This window comes from Pimephales promelas, chromosome 7 (genome assembly GCF_988280905.1).
Source record: "Pimephales promelas chromosome 7, fPimPro1.hap1.1, whole genome shotgun sequence".
NCBI lineage: Eukaryota > Metazoa > Chordata > Actinopteri > Cypriniformes > Leuciscidae > Pimephales > Pimephales promelas.
In genome coordinates, this window is record NC_142775.1 from 6,764,483 (window position 1) to 6,778,084 (window position 13,602).

Here is a 13,602-nt window from a genome sequence, read left to right on the forward strand (position 1 = left end):
GCCAAAGCCTCCAAAATCAGCGAGCTATGTCATTAAATTCTTCATTCATTCATGCCATGTGACATCCGCACTGTCTGTCATGTGTATTAGGGCAAAACGTGTCTAATCTGACAGTCTGCCACAGCAAACAAGACCACAATCACAAAGTGGTGGAAAAAAGAGCACAGAAATAAAGGTACATAGCAGTATGTGAGTGATTTGTTGTTTCTCTGAAGAGCAGTTGTGCTTTATTTTTTAGTAGTACTCATTTATCTGTGTTTGAGTACAGAGAGAGACACTGACACTAGTCCTGTGCCAAGGTCTGCTACCATTATCAAAAAGTACCACCTTTCTTCTGTGGCCAGGTATAATTCATCTTTATAAAACAGATAGTTCACGTCTAAAGTCTGACTGGATGAGCCATGTCTGAAGCCAAATTAATTATGCAATAAAATATGGGAAGTTGTGCTATATTGTGATCATATTCAAGGCTAAAAGGGTCTGAAAGCAATCGTAGTCTCAACGAACTATTTTCTCAATATTAACAAATGACGACTCTTTTTCCGCTAGAAAATATAGTTCCTGACGTGTAAACGAAAGTTAGTTGGTGTCTGTGGGTGATGCGCATTGTTATACAGTTTAGCCAGACTGGACTGCTGGATTGACCAATCAGCATCCCGGAAAGGAAGTGTCCATTTTAACAAGAGCTGACCACATATAAACTACAGTATATCAATTAATTCTATATTAATTATCTACAATACAGTACACTAACCAAATACTGCTACAAGAATATTATTAAATAAATAAATAAAAATGACTAGTTTTAATAAACACTGGTGTCTATTATATTATTTCTGTTAATAAGATGCCGAGGATGATTGAACCACACTGCACGCTTATCAACACCCTTTAAAGACCCCATAAAGTCAGTCCGAAAACATTTTAATTTACTGGGATAGCATTCTTTTCTACTGAGAAGGATGGACAAATCAAAGGCCTTGTCCTAAAATAAGGATTTATTATTCATTTAATTGGGTTGGGACACCAATACGGGTTGAGGAAGTGGAAAAGAAGTGTGCATAATTTTGATAAATGTACTTCAAATCTTAAAACCATCAAAAAAAGTACCTGCAGATAATTTTAATCAAATAAAATGCCACTTAAGTGCACTTAAAGAGAGTACAAAGTGTTACAGTGTACAGAATGTGTACTTCAAAGCTAACAGATATGAACTTAAAGCGATGCTTTCATGTCATCTTTAATCATGGTAAAAGCATTGTAAAGAACAACCTGCAATGGCTTATTGTCAATACTTTTAAAGGAATAGTTCATTCAAAAATGAAAATTCTGTCATCATTTACTCACCTTCATGTCATTCCAAAACCTGTATGATGATGTATTCTATATTTTGAGTGATGCAATCAAACAGCTGACCATTGACTTCCATTGTATAGCCAAATAATATTTTTTGGCGAACTATCCCTTTAAATACTTAGAATCATGATGTAACAAGTTTCTAAGCCAATAAGTTGGTAGTGTGTGTTTAATGGTGTACAGACGCTGTGGTCGGGTGTCTGTGGAGCTCTTACCAGCTGTCAGCGCTGTCAGTCTAAAGGGTGGGCGGAGCTCAGCTCATCTGGATGAGATAGTGGGAGGGGCAGTAGAGTTTGGGGAGGGGCCAGATAAAGCTTCCTCCTCAGGAACCGACTCTATTGTGGACAGTAGTTGATAATATTCATCCTCTCCATCCAGGAGCTTGATTTGCCTGAGAAATATTGATAAGAGCCACAGACACATGAAGTCAAACAGAGTGATTTTATGTAATATCTAAATTAACTAGTCAAAATTATTAACTTAACTGTAAGGTTACAAGAACAAAAGTCATCTTTAAGAGTGAGATAAGAACGTTTCTGGAGCTAAGTTATGACTCTAACATGGACATTTTTTAAAAATCATTTTCAAGTTTTTACAGTAAAATGTATTAATTATATATTGGCTCACCGAGGGAAATCTAGTCTAGTTCGGGACAATTTTCAGCCCTGCCTTGTATCACATAATAAGAAAGTGGGTACATTTGGTGCTATACTGTAATTATTATACTGTTATATTATTATACTGTGCTATATGTAATTATTTCCTTTAAAAACACATCTGGGATTGCACTTTTTATGGGGTGGATAAGAAAATTGTGTTTTTGTTTTATGAAGCTATTTTAGAATATATTGTTAGGAATGGTCTGGGAATCATACTGTGAAGTTGATACACTGATGCAGAGCTCCACATTGTAAATTAAATGAGTTTACGAATTAATTTCTGGCTGTATCATTACATATTTGAATAGTAATTCAGTATTTTTTTTTAATATTTATTTTTATTGTGTCTTCAGTAGTTCAAAGAAATGATTCTATGGTGAGGTAAATTAAAAAATTAAATTAAGTGCAACACTTGAGCATAATCTCTCAACCAATATGAGATCAGAAAAACTGCATGAATAATAATTATATAAGAATTCGCAAAATATTGTTAAAATTAGTTCTAAAATTAGCAAGACACGTCAAATTCCCTAATTGCATTCTAAACTACATTGGCTGCATTTCTCGTTTCCATTACACGATACTTTCATGACCTCACTGTAAAAATGAATGCGCTTTATCCAATCAAAAATGTTGTGGCAACAGATTACAAGCAATATTATTAATTCAATTTAACAATAGAATTGAATAATAATTAATCAAATTAATTCCTTAAAGGTTAACCATTTAAAAAGAGTAAGACGTACCAACAAAAAAAGTACATTTAAGTCACCATTATGGTGATCAGTGTTTGTTTTAGGTTTGTTTTAACCCTTCTATTATCTTCATTTGTGTCTACACCTCAGACATTAACATTTAATTTTGTAGCAGTATAATATATACATATTTTTTTTTATAAATGTAATTTTACTCTATGTATTAATGTTTTTACTCAACATTTGTGCAGTTTTTGGAGGATTTTTGATATCTTTTAAATTTCTATAAATTAATAAATAAATATTTATTTAAATAGGCTTTTTACAAAAAACGGCATTGTATGTAAAATTCACTTTATAAAAGACACAGATTTCTAATTTTCATTCATGGAGATAAAAGAGATAATTTTACATGGTTTAATGTAAGATTTTTGACAATTTTTCGAAAAAAAAAGCAGTTTTAAAATAAAAAAAAATATCACTTTAACCACTAGATGGCCATAGACCTCCACTATAAGCTATTTGATATTTGACTAACCAAACTATTTCACAAGTTTTTCCAGTTGGATTCATATCAAAATATTATAAAATCACAATTGTAACAAAAAAACAAAAACAAACTTTTTGTCAAAGTTAAGTATTTTTTGTACTGACAAAGGTTTTCAATAATGTTACATTATGATTAGATGTTACAAAGAAAAAATTTGGAGTCTTTAGATTTGATCATTTATTTAAATGATCTGTTTTTAATATAATTCTATAATTTTAAATCAACATTGTGCATTGTGGATGTTTTTTGCATTGTTGGAAGTGTGCCACTTTATTTCTGTCTATGTGATCTGCGTTGTTTCTTCGTTTTTTTCTGATTTTAATGATGAATTTTGTATATTCACTATGTGGGGTCTCAGGGACCCCGAAGATAACAAGTGTTGTCATTTTTTCATGCTAACATAAAAACAGATATCATTCCAATATATATATACATATATATATATATATATATATATATATTTTTTTTTTTTTGGGGGGGGGGGGGGGGGGGGAGAGATCTAGACAGTGTTAAGAGTCGTAGAAAGTTTCATACCAATTGGAAAAAGAGAACATTTTAAAAAAAAAATGACCAAAAGTCATTTGCGGGTCAAAAAGACCCCAAAGATAATAAGAGGGTTAAAAGGATGTTTTTTTTTCCATCAGAGTTCTTAATTAATCTTTGACGTCTGTTTGTTATTCAGATACTTTAGTTTAATTTTTCGGTGTAAACTTTACTCATTTTAAATGGTTCAATTCTCTCACTCAATTCTAATTTGTTGAATTTAATTAATAATAATATTGTTTGTAATCTGTTGCCACAATTTTATTGATTTAGCTGGATTTGAAACACCTAAAAATTACAGGCGGTAAAATTAACATTATTATTCCATTAGCTCCACTTGAACTGTGAAAAAAAAAAAAAAAAAAACTAAACTAAAGTAACAAACTAAGAACAAGAAAGGTTTTTGGCAGGGGTTAAAAATATGAAATAAATAAAAGAAAAGGCGAGAAACGGTTAATCCTTTAATAAAGAGCGCTGATATACAGCCTGCTCGAGGTATTAGAGGAACCAGGCTTAACTTCACAGACTGTGAGGTCACATATCTCACAATTAATACACGCATTCTTATACCACGTCTTCTCTCCTCCCAAAAATAATACACATAAAAAGGCGTCTTAAATAGCTTGCTGCAAATTTGCATGAGAAACAAACAGAGCTGTGGTCTTCTCGGCGGAGGGTGTTTAGATACGAAGAAGGAAAGCTGTTATTTACCCCAGTTTTCTGGGTTTCCTCTTGCTCCCCTGATAATCCAGACTTCTCTGCAGAGAGGACACAGAACCAGCGCACGCAAACACACGCAGACAAACACACACACACACACACGCTCCAAGTCAGAAAAGCTTCAGAAAAGACAAGCGCGAAAGCAAGGAACATGCGCGAGAGAATCATTAATTTTTAATTCAAAGTGATTTTGTGTTGAATGTGTGCAGATGCTGATAATATCAGAAGTCACAGCATAATTTTTCTTGATCAAAGCGCGTGGGGCTGAGGCTGATGAGGCAGGCATCTTGCTCGGCTTTGATAAACCACATCAATTATTCACCGTGAAGGGAGACATCCTCACATGAAAGCAACAGATAAAGCGCCAAAGCACATGGTGGAGACAACAGAACGGCGGAGCGGCGTGGGGGTGGGGGCTCGGGGGTCTGGCACAGGTAGCTTTAATTGTATTATCATCTGGAAACAAAGTTAGACAAAGGCTTCCATGAAAGGCTTTGAACTCACGTTGAGATGGTTGTAATAAAGACTGTCTTCCGGGCTGTTCAGGAGCTTGGGCTGCTGTCCTCTACGCCGAGGGGATCGGTGATGCAGCTTCACCGTTGGACCTGCGGGACACACACACACAGAGAGACACGGGACGGATCAGTGACACGTCTCCCATTGTGTCGCCCTGAAGCAATTGTAGAAGCAGAGCAGCACGAATAAAGCTGACAGCTGCAACTAAAATGCATCACATGCACACGCTTACAATAGAGATTTTTACATTTTGGAAGAAAATGTGAGTGGTGTCCATGCTAAAGTTGTCATTGCAATACTGACGCCCACGGTTGCAAAAATGATCTGACTGATTTCTTAGGCCTAGTTTGTTTTGGTCGATTGGATCACGAGTAGACACATTCCCGTTTACACCTGGTGTTGTAATCCGTCTCTTTCGTCCACTTTCAACCACTTCTGTCCTGATTTCTTAACACAGTCTCATCCCAAGAAGTCATATAACTGACGTCTTGGGACGTCTTTTGACCATACGTCAACATCCGCCTTTTTAGGGTACCCTTAAACGTCGTTTACATGACGATCCCGGGCCGTCATACAACTGACGCTTTACCTTTAACGTCGGTTAGGTGACGGGGTAGGTTTAGGTCTGGGGTAGGGTTAGGATCCGATAATGTCATCTAACCGACTTTTAACCCCCTGAGCCCGACGGCATCGTCGACGACGCCACACGTCACCTCCGATAAATGTTTACATAACTCGATGACAGATTTATCGATTTTCTTACCGTTTTTTTCCAGCAGAAAGCTAACGAGCTAGCCATCACGGGGATGTCTTTCGGGTCTTTTTAGCCTTTACAGAAGGTTTTCTATCCAGCCTGGAACTTGTGCTTCCTTTCAGAGGTTTTCAGCAATAAATCCAAACGCTTTATGTCAAACTTTGTTAATCTTGAAGTCCATAATTCATAAATATTTGGTCATTTTTGCCGCTAGCTCGACGCTAGCGGCCATTCTGGATATCACGTGATATTTTTTCATTTGTCTTTATGGTCCCATAACTTATTTTACATTCAGGTGACATCAATGTAACACAAATATGCTGAAAGTTCAATTTGTCCTGAAAAAAAAGAGGTGTGTCAATTGTCTGTGCACCAAAGGGTTGATATTTTACAAGCTTTTTTGGTAAATGACACCAGACGGAAAATTTATTGTAAAAATACCCTTAGGTCTCAGAGGGTTAAAGGAGTAGTTCACTTTTTAAGAAAACTTTTGCTGATAATTTACTCACCCCCATGTCATCCAAGATGTCCATGTCTTTCTTTCTTTAGTCGAAAAGAAATTAAGGTTTTTGATGAAAACATTCCAGGATTTTTCTCTATAAGAAGAGTTCAGATGCAAAAGCCTCTAAATGTCATTTGAAATTTTCTTCTAGAATGGTCATTTTTATCAAACTTGTATATTTAAGTTCAGTAATTTCACTTAAATGGCAATTGATAGGTAAACTTCATTGCCATTTAAGTGAAATTACTGAACTTAAATATACAAACTTGATAAAAATGATCATTTTAGAAGAACATTTCAAATGGCACTTAGAGGCTTTTGCATCTGAACTCTTCATATAATGGACTTCAAAGGGAACCAAATGGTCAAGGTCCAAAATACAGTTTCAGGGCAAACTGCAAACTGTTCAAAGGGCTTTAAACGATTCCAGACGATGAATAAGGGTCTTATCAAGTGAAACAATCGGTTATTTAATAAATAAATACTAAAGTTTAAGTTTTATAAGTTCAAATGGTCACCTTGCTCTGTTCTGTGATGAGCGTTCATGACTCTCCTGTTCGAACTCGTTCATCAAAATGAACGAATCTTTTTTCGAGTCATGACTCGAAGGGTCCTAGATAAGACCCTTATTTATCGTCTGGTGTCGTTTAAAGCCCTTTGAAGCTGCACTGAAACTCTCATTTGGACCTTGAACCGTTTGGTTCCCAATGAAGTCCATTATATGGAGAAAATCCTGGAATGTTTTCATCAAAAACCTTAATTTCTTTTCGAATGAAGAAAGAAAGACATGGACATCTTGGATGACATGGGGCTGAGTAAATTATCAGCAAAAGTTTTTTTTAAAAGTGAACTTCTCCTTTAAGGGTACCCTAAAAAGGCGGATGTTGACGTATGGTCAAAAGACGTCCCAAGACGTCAGTTATATGCGCTGGATTTCTTCAAGGGGAGAGTCTGGGGCGGGTAAATGTATGGGCTTTTTTTAAAGATATTTTTAATAAGCTTGTGCAATTTACATATGAATGCACACAGAGGCGATGAAAACATATATACGGAGAGCATCAGCTTTCGTTTCTGCACAAGACCAGCCGAACACTGTGTGTGTGTGTTAGAAATCAGGAATGGTGAGAGAACATTGTGTTTGGTACATTTTTCACCTTCAAACCAAACTTTGGTCTCTAGCCGGCAAAGTTTAAACCTCGTCTGGCTAGAGCTCTTCCCATAATAGCCGCTTTCCGACCGAAGGGACTTTTGCAGAACCTAACGTTCCTATAACCCTTTTTTCTCGTGTTCTGACCAGACTAAATTGGGGATTTTTTAGTTCCACAGACCGTAGGTAGTTCCTATAACTCTTTCAGTACCTAGTCTAGAGCGAGGACTTTTTTAGTTCCCTTTCCCTAGGTCTACGTTGATTGGTTCAACTTATAAGTAACGCCCACTGTCAACACGGAACTTGTAGCGCGCTGTCTGCCAGACGCTGTGTGTTTTTGCAAAACATTACAACGAGGATTAAGACAAACATAACGCATTCAACCAGCTAATTGCTAATGCTAGCTAAACTTACCCGTCGTTTTGTTTGCCTCCTGCGCTCTGCTCTTTTATCTTCTTCCATCATATTACTTAATACAGTTTTTTTTATTCGCTTTGGTACTATTTTCACAAGTAAGGTGTACATTTTCAAAACTCTTAGTACAAAAATCCAAACTGATCACACTTGTAACGCAGCTAGTCGTTCTTTCAAAACCTGATGTAATGCTTTCAGTCAGTTGCACATGTTTTCAGTCCACATAATAATTATTTCAAACACAAGATTATTGTAATATGTGTCACGGATCCATCTGCGTCAGCACCAGACACCTTCACTCCGCCCACTCGTTCCAGCTCCCCAGCCTTCTAATCACCGTCACCTGCCCGCATCAATCACCGTCCCAATCATCCTCCCTTTATAAACTCACTCCTCACAGTCACTCACCGTCTGGTCTCGTCGATACTACGGCTACAGACTCCCGCTACTCTCACTGCTACGTTCAGGATTACTTACCCGCTTGCATCAGCCCCGTCTGCCTCTCATCTGCTCCTGGTTCCCGGTCTCCTCCTGTTCATCCGTCCGCTAGTTCCACTCTCCGTCTCTCCGTCCTGCACAAGATAAGATATACTTCATCAGACTGTTTCCCGCTGCATCCCCGAACTTTCTCCATTACATACTCACCTGTTGTTTACCCTACCACCTGTTCAATAAACCTGGTTACTCTCATCCATCTGCGTCCTTCTAGTTTGTGACAGAAGACCAGACCAACAACATGCTGCAACCTACCCCGAGCACCAGCGCTACACCGACCCCACCCTCTCCAACCATTCCCCGGACTAGCGCTCCAGCACCCTCCACGGCCACCGTCACCACTTCTTCCCCATCTGCCTCTGTCAGTCCCATGGCCCAACCAGCGCCCTTCTCTGGCGAGGAGGAGGAGTGCAGCGGCTTCCTCCTGCAGTGCGAGCTCTACATGGAGATGAATCCATCCGCCTTCCCCACCGAACGATCTAAGGTCGCCTTCTTCATCTCACTCTTGCGAGGTCGAGCGCTCAATTGGGCTCATGCCCTGTGGAAAGATCGAGGTCCCGTTACTCGGACGTTTGCTGCTTTCTCCGGTCATTTCATCGAAGTATTCTCGCAGTCTGCACATTCCATCTCGGTTCAAGACCAGCTGTACCGGTTGCGGCAAGGGAGATCGTCAGTCGCCTCCTATGCCCTGCAGTTCCGCACCCTCGCCGCCACTCTCGGTTGGAACGAGAGCGCGCTCATCACCGCATACCGTCATGGCCTGAATTCTGACATCCGCCTCCAGCTCGCGATTTATGATGACACCGTTGGAATAGAGAGCATCATCCAGCGATCCATTCGCATCGACCAGCGACGCACTGCCTGCCAGCTCGACAGCCCTGCACTCCCACCTCCTCGTCCAGCGCCCCGTCATCACAGTCCTCCAGCACCAGAGCCGATGGACATTGGAGCCTCGCGACTGCCAGTGTCCGAGAGAAATCGGCGCATCACCAGCGGTCTGTGCCTGTACTGTGGAGCCTCCGGCCACCTACTCGCATCCTGCCCCATTCGTCCACCCCGACCCGCTGTGAGTACAGTCCACCTACCACTACCCATTTCCCCCTTGAAATATACTGCGGCCACTATCACTTATCTGAACCGTTCCATTTCAGTTCAGGCGCTGATCGACTCCGGATCAGCGGCCAATTTCATCGCTCTGTCCACCTTAGACCGGCTGCAAACCAGGCAACGATCCATCCCTCACAAATTGCAAGTACAGACCATCCTCGGTCAACCTCTGGGGCGTGGCCGGGTAGGACATCGTAGTCCCGACCTGGGACTGGAGATCGGCTGGCTCCATAAGGAGGAGATATCTTTCCTGGTGCTGGAGGGCTCCACGGCCGAGATCATCCTGGGACGCCCCTGGTTGGAGACCCACTCCCCGCATGTCCAATGGTCCACCGGCGAGATTCTACGGTGGGGTAAGGACTGCTTCCATCACTGCCTGCCATCTGTGACGAGAACCTCCGTTCCTGCCACCACTCCGTCCGTTCCCCTCTCCACCACCTCCGTGGAGAGCCCACCTGAGGGACATCCTCCCGAGATCCCCTCTCCCTACCGGGCGTTCCAGGATGTCTTCGATAAACACCAAGCGACCACCCTACCTCCACATCGGCCATGGGACTGCGCGATCGATCTGCTGCCCGGGGCGGTCCTACCGCGAGGTAAGATCTACCCTCTGTCCATCCCGGAACAGAAGGCCATGGGGGAGTATATCCAGGAGGCTCTCGACCACGGATTCATCCGACCATCAGTGTCCCCTGCCGCTTCGAGCTTCTTCTTCGTGGGGAAAAAGGATGGAGGCTTGCGCCCCTGCATCGACTACCGTACCCTCAATCAAGCTACTGTCAAATTCCGCTATCCTCTTCCTCTGGTCCCAGCCGCCCTGGAACAACTCCGAGGGGCATCCATTTACACCAAGCTAGATCTTCGTAGTGCCTACAACCTCATCCGAGTCCGGGAAGGAGATGAGTGGAAGACCGCCTTCATCACCCCCGCGGGGCACTACGAATATCTCGTGATGCCCTTCGGATTGTCCAACTCACCCGCCATCTTCCAAGGTTTCATGAATGAGATATTCCGCGATCTCCTCAACCAGTTTGTCATCATTTACATCGACGATATCCTCATCTACTCCCCCGACCTGACCTCTCATATCCATCACGTTCAAACAGTACTCACCCGGCTCCGAGATTATCACCTCTATCTCAAACTGGAGAAATGCGAATTCCACCAAAGCACCATCCAATTCCTCGGTTACATCATCACTCCCCACGGAATCACCATGGACCAGAGGAAGGTGGAAGCGGTACTCCACTGGCCACAACCCACCACCCGTAAGGAGCTTCAACGCTTCCTGGGGTTTGCCAATTTCTACCGCCGGTTCATCCAGAACTTCAGTCCCATCAGCTCTCCCCTCACCGACCTTCTCAAGAGTGGGGCCAAGTCTCTATCCTGGAACGACCAAGCCACCCGCGCCTTTCAAGACCTTAAATCCGCCTTCAGCTCCGCTCCTACCCTGGCCCTTCCGGACCCGGCCCTACCGTTCCTCGTCGAAGTGGATGCCTCCATCTCGGGGGTAGGAGCGGTCCTCTCTCAGCGGCAGGGGACCCCACCTCAACTCCACCCATGCGCCTTCTACTCCAAGAAACTGTCCCCGGCGGAGCAGAATTATGACATCGGCAACCGGGAGTTACTGGCCATCAAACTCGCGCTGGAGGAATGGAGGCACTGGCTGGAGGGAGCCCAACACCCTTTTACAGTGATCACGGACCACCGTAACCTCGAGTACCTGCGAGAGGCCAAGAGACTCAATCCCCGTCAAGCCCGTTGGGCCCTGTTCTTCACCCGCTTCAATTTCTCAGTCACCTACCGCCCCGGAGATAAGAATGTGAAAGCAGACGCTCTCTCGCGTCAGTTCCAACCCGAGGTCCCTCCTTTTGAGTCCGAAACCATTCTCCCTCCAGCCGTGGTGGTCAGCCCCATTCAGTGGAGCATGGATGATCACATCGCCGAAGCCACACAGCTTGAACCTGCTCCGCCGGGAGGTCCTGAGGGACGGGTCTATGTCCCAACTCGTTTACGCCTGTCCCTCATGGACTCAGTTCACTCCTCTCCGGGCTCTGGACACCCAGGCAGCCAGTCCACTCTCTCGCTCGTCCAACAGCGCTACTGGTGGCCGGGTATGGCCCAGGATGTCTCCCGGTTCGTCAAAGGATGCTCAGTCTGTGCCATGGCCAAAGTTCCCCGTCATCTCCCAGAAGGCAAACTGGTCCCTCTTCCCATACCCACTCGACCCTGGTCCCACCTCGGAGTGGACTTCGTCACCGACCTGCCCGTGTCTGACAATCACACCTGCATCCTAGTAGTAGTAGACCGCTTCTCTAAAGCGTGCAAGCTAATTCCCCTTCCTGGCCTACCAACAGCCCTTGAAACAGCGGAGGCGCTGTTCCAGCACATTTTCCGGAACTTCGGTATCCCAGAGGACGTTGTCTCCGATCGAGGACCCCAATTCATCTCCCGTGTCTGGAGGGCCTTCTTCAACCTTCTGGGAGTGACCGTCAGCCTCACTTCGGGTTATCATCCCCAGTCAAACGGCCAGACTGAGCGGAAGATCCAGGAGATAGGGAGATACCTGCGGTCATACTGCCACGATCATCAGGACTGTTGGAGTCGTTACCTGCCCTGGGCCGAGTATGCACAGAACTCTCTCCGACAAACCACCACCGGACTCACCCCATTCCAGTGCATACTCGGCTACCAACCTCCACTCTTCCCCTGGTCAGGAGAACCATCAGACGTCCCAGCAGTCCACCATTGGTTCCAGACGAGCGAGAGAGTCTGGGACTCAGCTCATACTCACCTCCAGCGGGCTGTTCGGAGACACCAGAACCAGGCCAACCTTCGCCGCGCCGACACCCCTCACTACCTTCCCGGACAACTGGTCTGGCTCTCCACCCGGGACATCCGTCTCCGACAGCCCTGTCGGAAGCTGAGTCCCAGATACATCGGACCTTTCGCGATACAGAGGCAGATCAACCCCGTTACCTACCGGCTGGTCCTCCCCGCTCACTACCGCATCGCACCCACCTTCCACGTCTCCCTGCTGAAGCCCTACACTAACCCTCTCTCTCCTTCTTCCCCAGGGTCTGGTGCTGCGGAGGTGCCCCCTCCTCCTGCAGATCCCGAAGACGATAACATCTATCGAGTCCATGAGATCCTCGACTCCCGACGACGGGGCGGCCGCTTGGAATATCTCGTGGACTGGGAGGGATTCGGTGCTGAGGAGAGATGTTGGGTCAACCGGGAGGACATTCTGGACCCCTCATTACTCCAGGACTTTCACACCACCCACCCAGATCGTCCAGCGCCCCGGGGCCGTGGTCGTCCCCGTCGTCGGTCCCGTCCGCCAGCTGGAGCTGGCCGTGGGGGGGGGGTACTGTCACGGATCCATCTGCGTCAGCACCAGACACCTTCACTCCGCCCACTCGTTCCAGCTCCCCAGCCTTCTAATCACCGTCACCTGCCCGCATCAATCACCGTCCCAATCATCCTCCCTTTATAAACTCACTCCTCACAGTAACTCACCGTCTGGTCTCGTCGATACTACGGCTACAGACTCCCGCTACTCTCACTGCTTCGTTCAGGATTACTTACCCGCTTGCATCAGCCCCGTCTGCCTCTCATCTGCTCCTGGTTCCCGGTCTCCTCCTGTTCATCCGTCCGCTGGTTCCACTCTCCGTCTCTCCGTCCTGCACAAGATAAGATATACTTCATCAGACTGTTTCCCGCTGCATCCCCGAACTTTCTCCATTACATACTCACCTGTTGTTTACCCTACCACCTGTTCAATAAACCTGGTTACTCTCATCCATCTGCGTCCTTCTAGTTTGTGACAATATGTAATGAGAACATTTGGTTTAATCACTGAAACACAACAATATGATCTTCTTTCAGTTTAGTACTTTTAACAATCAGTTTATCCAACAGCAAACAATGCAAGATACATGTTTCAAATCGGCCTTAGAAGTGCTGAAATGAATATGCTACAGTACTATAAAAGACAGATTACACAGTTTTACTGTAACATTAGGCAATACACTTACAGTACCCAATATTTACATAATCTATAATTTCCAAATATCCATCATATATGTAGGCCTAATCAAATGAAGGATCAATGAAGACATCCTTTACAATCATTTAGGCAAAT

At 44.0% G+C, this 13,602-nt stretch overlaps 1 protein-coding gene across 1 annotated transcript in view; it reads right to left on the bottom strand.

Moving 5' to 3' along the window:
* The window catches only part of myo3b (myosin IIIB), a 212,167-nt gene that overhangs the window by 21,306 nt on the left and 177,259 nt on the right, over window positions 1-13,602 (bottom strand). The window contains exons 35-37 of the mRNA XM_089132995.1: window positions 5,028-5,128; window positions 4,515-4,561; window positions 1,572-1,747 (exon numbers count right to left, since the gene is read on the bottom strand). Of these exons, the coding sequence (XP_088989121.1) occupies window positions 1,615-1,747; window positions 4,515-4,561; window positions 5,028-5,128 (281 nt within the window). The 3' untranslated portion in view covers window positions 1,572-1,614. The remainder of the gene's footprint in view (window positions 1-1,571; window positions 1,748-4,514; window positions 4,562-5,027; window positions 5,129-13,602) is intronic.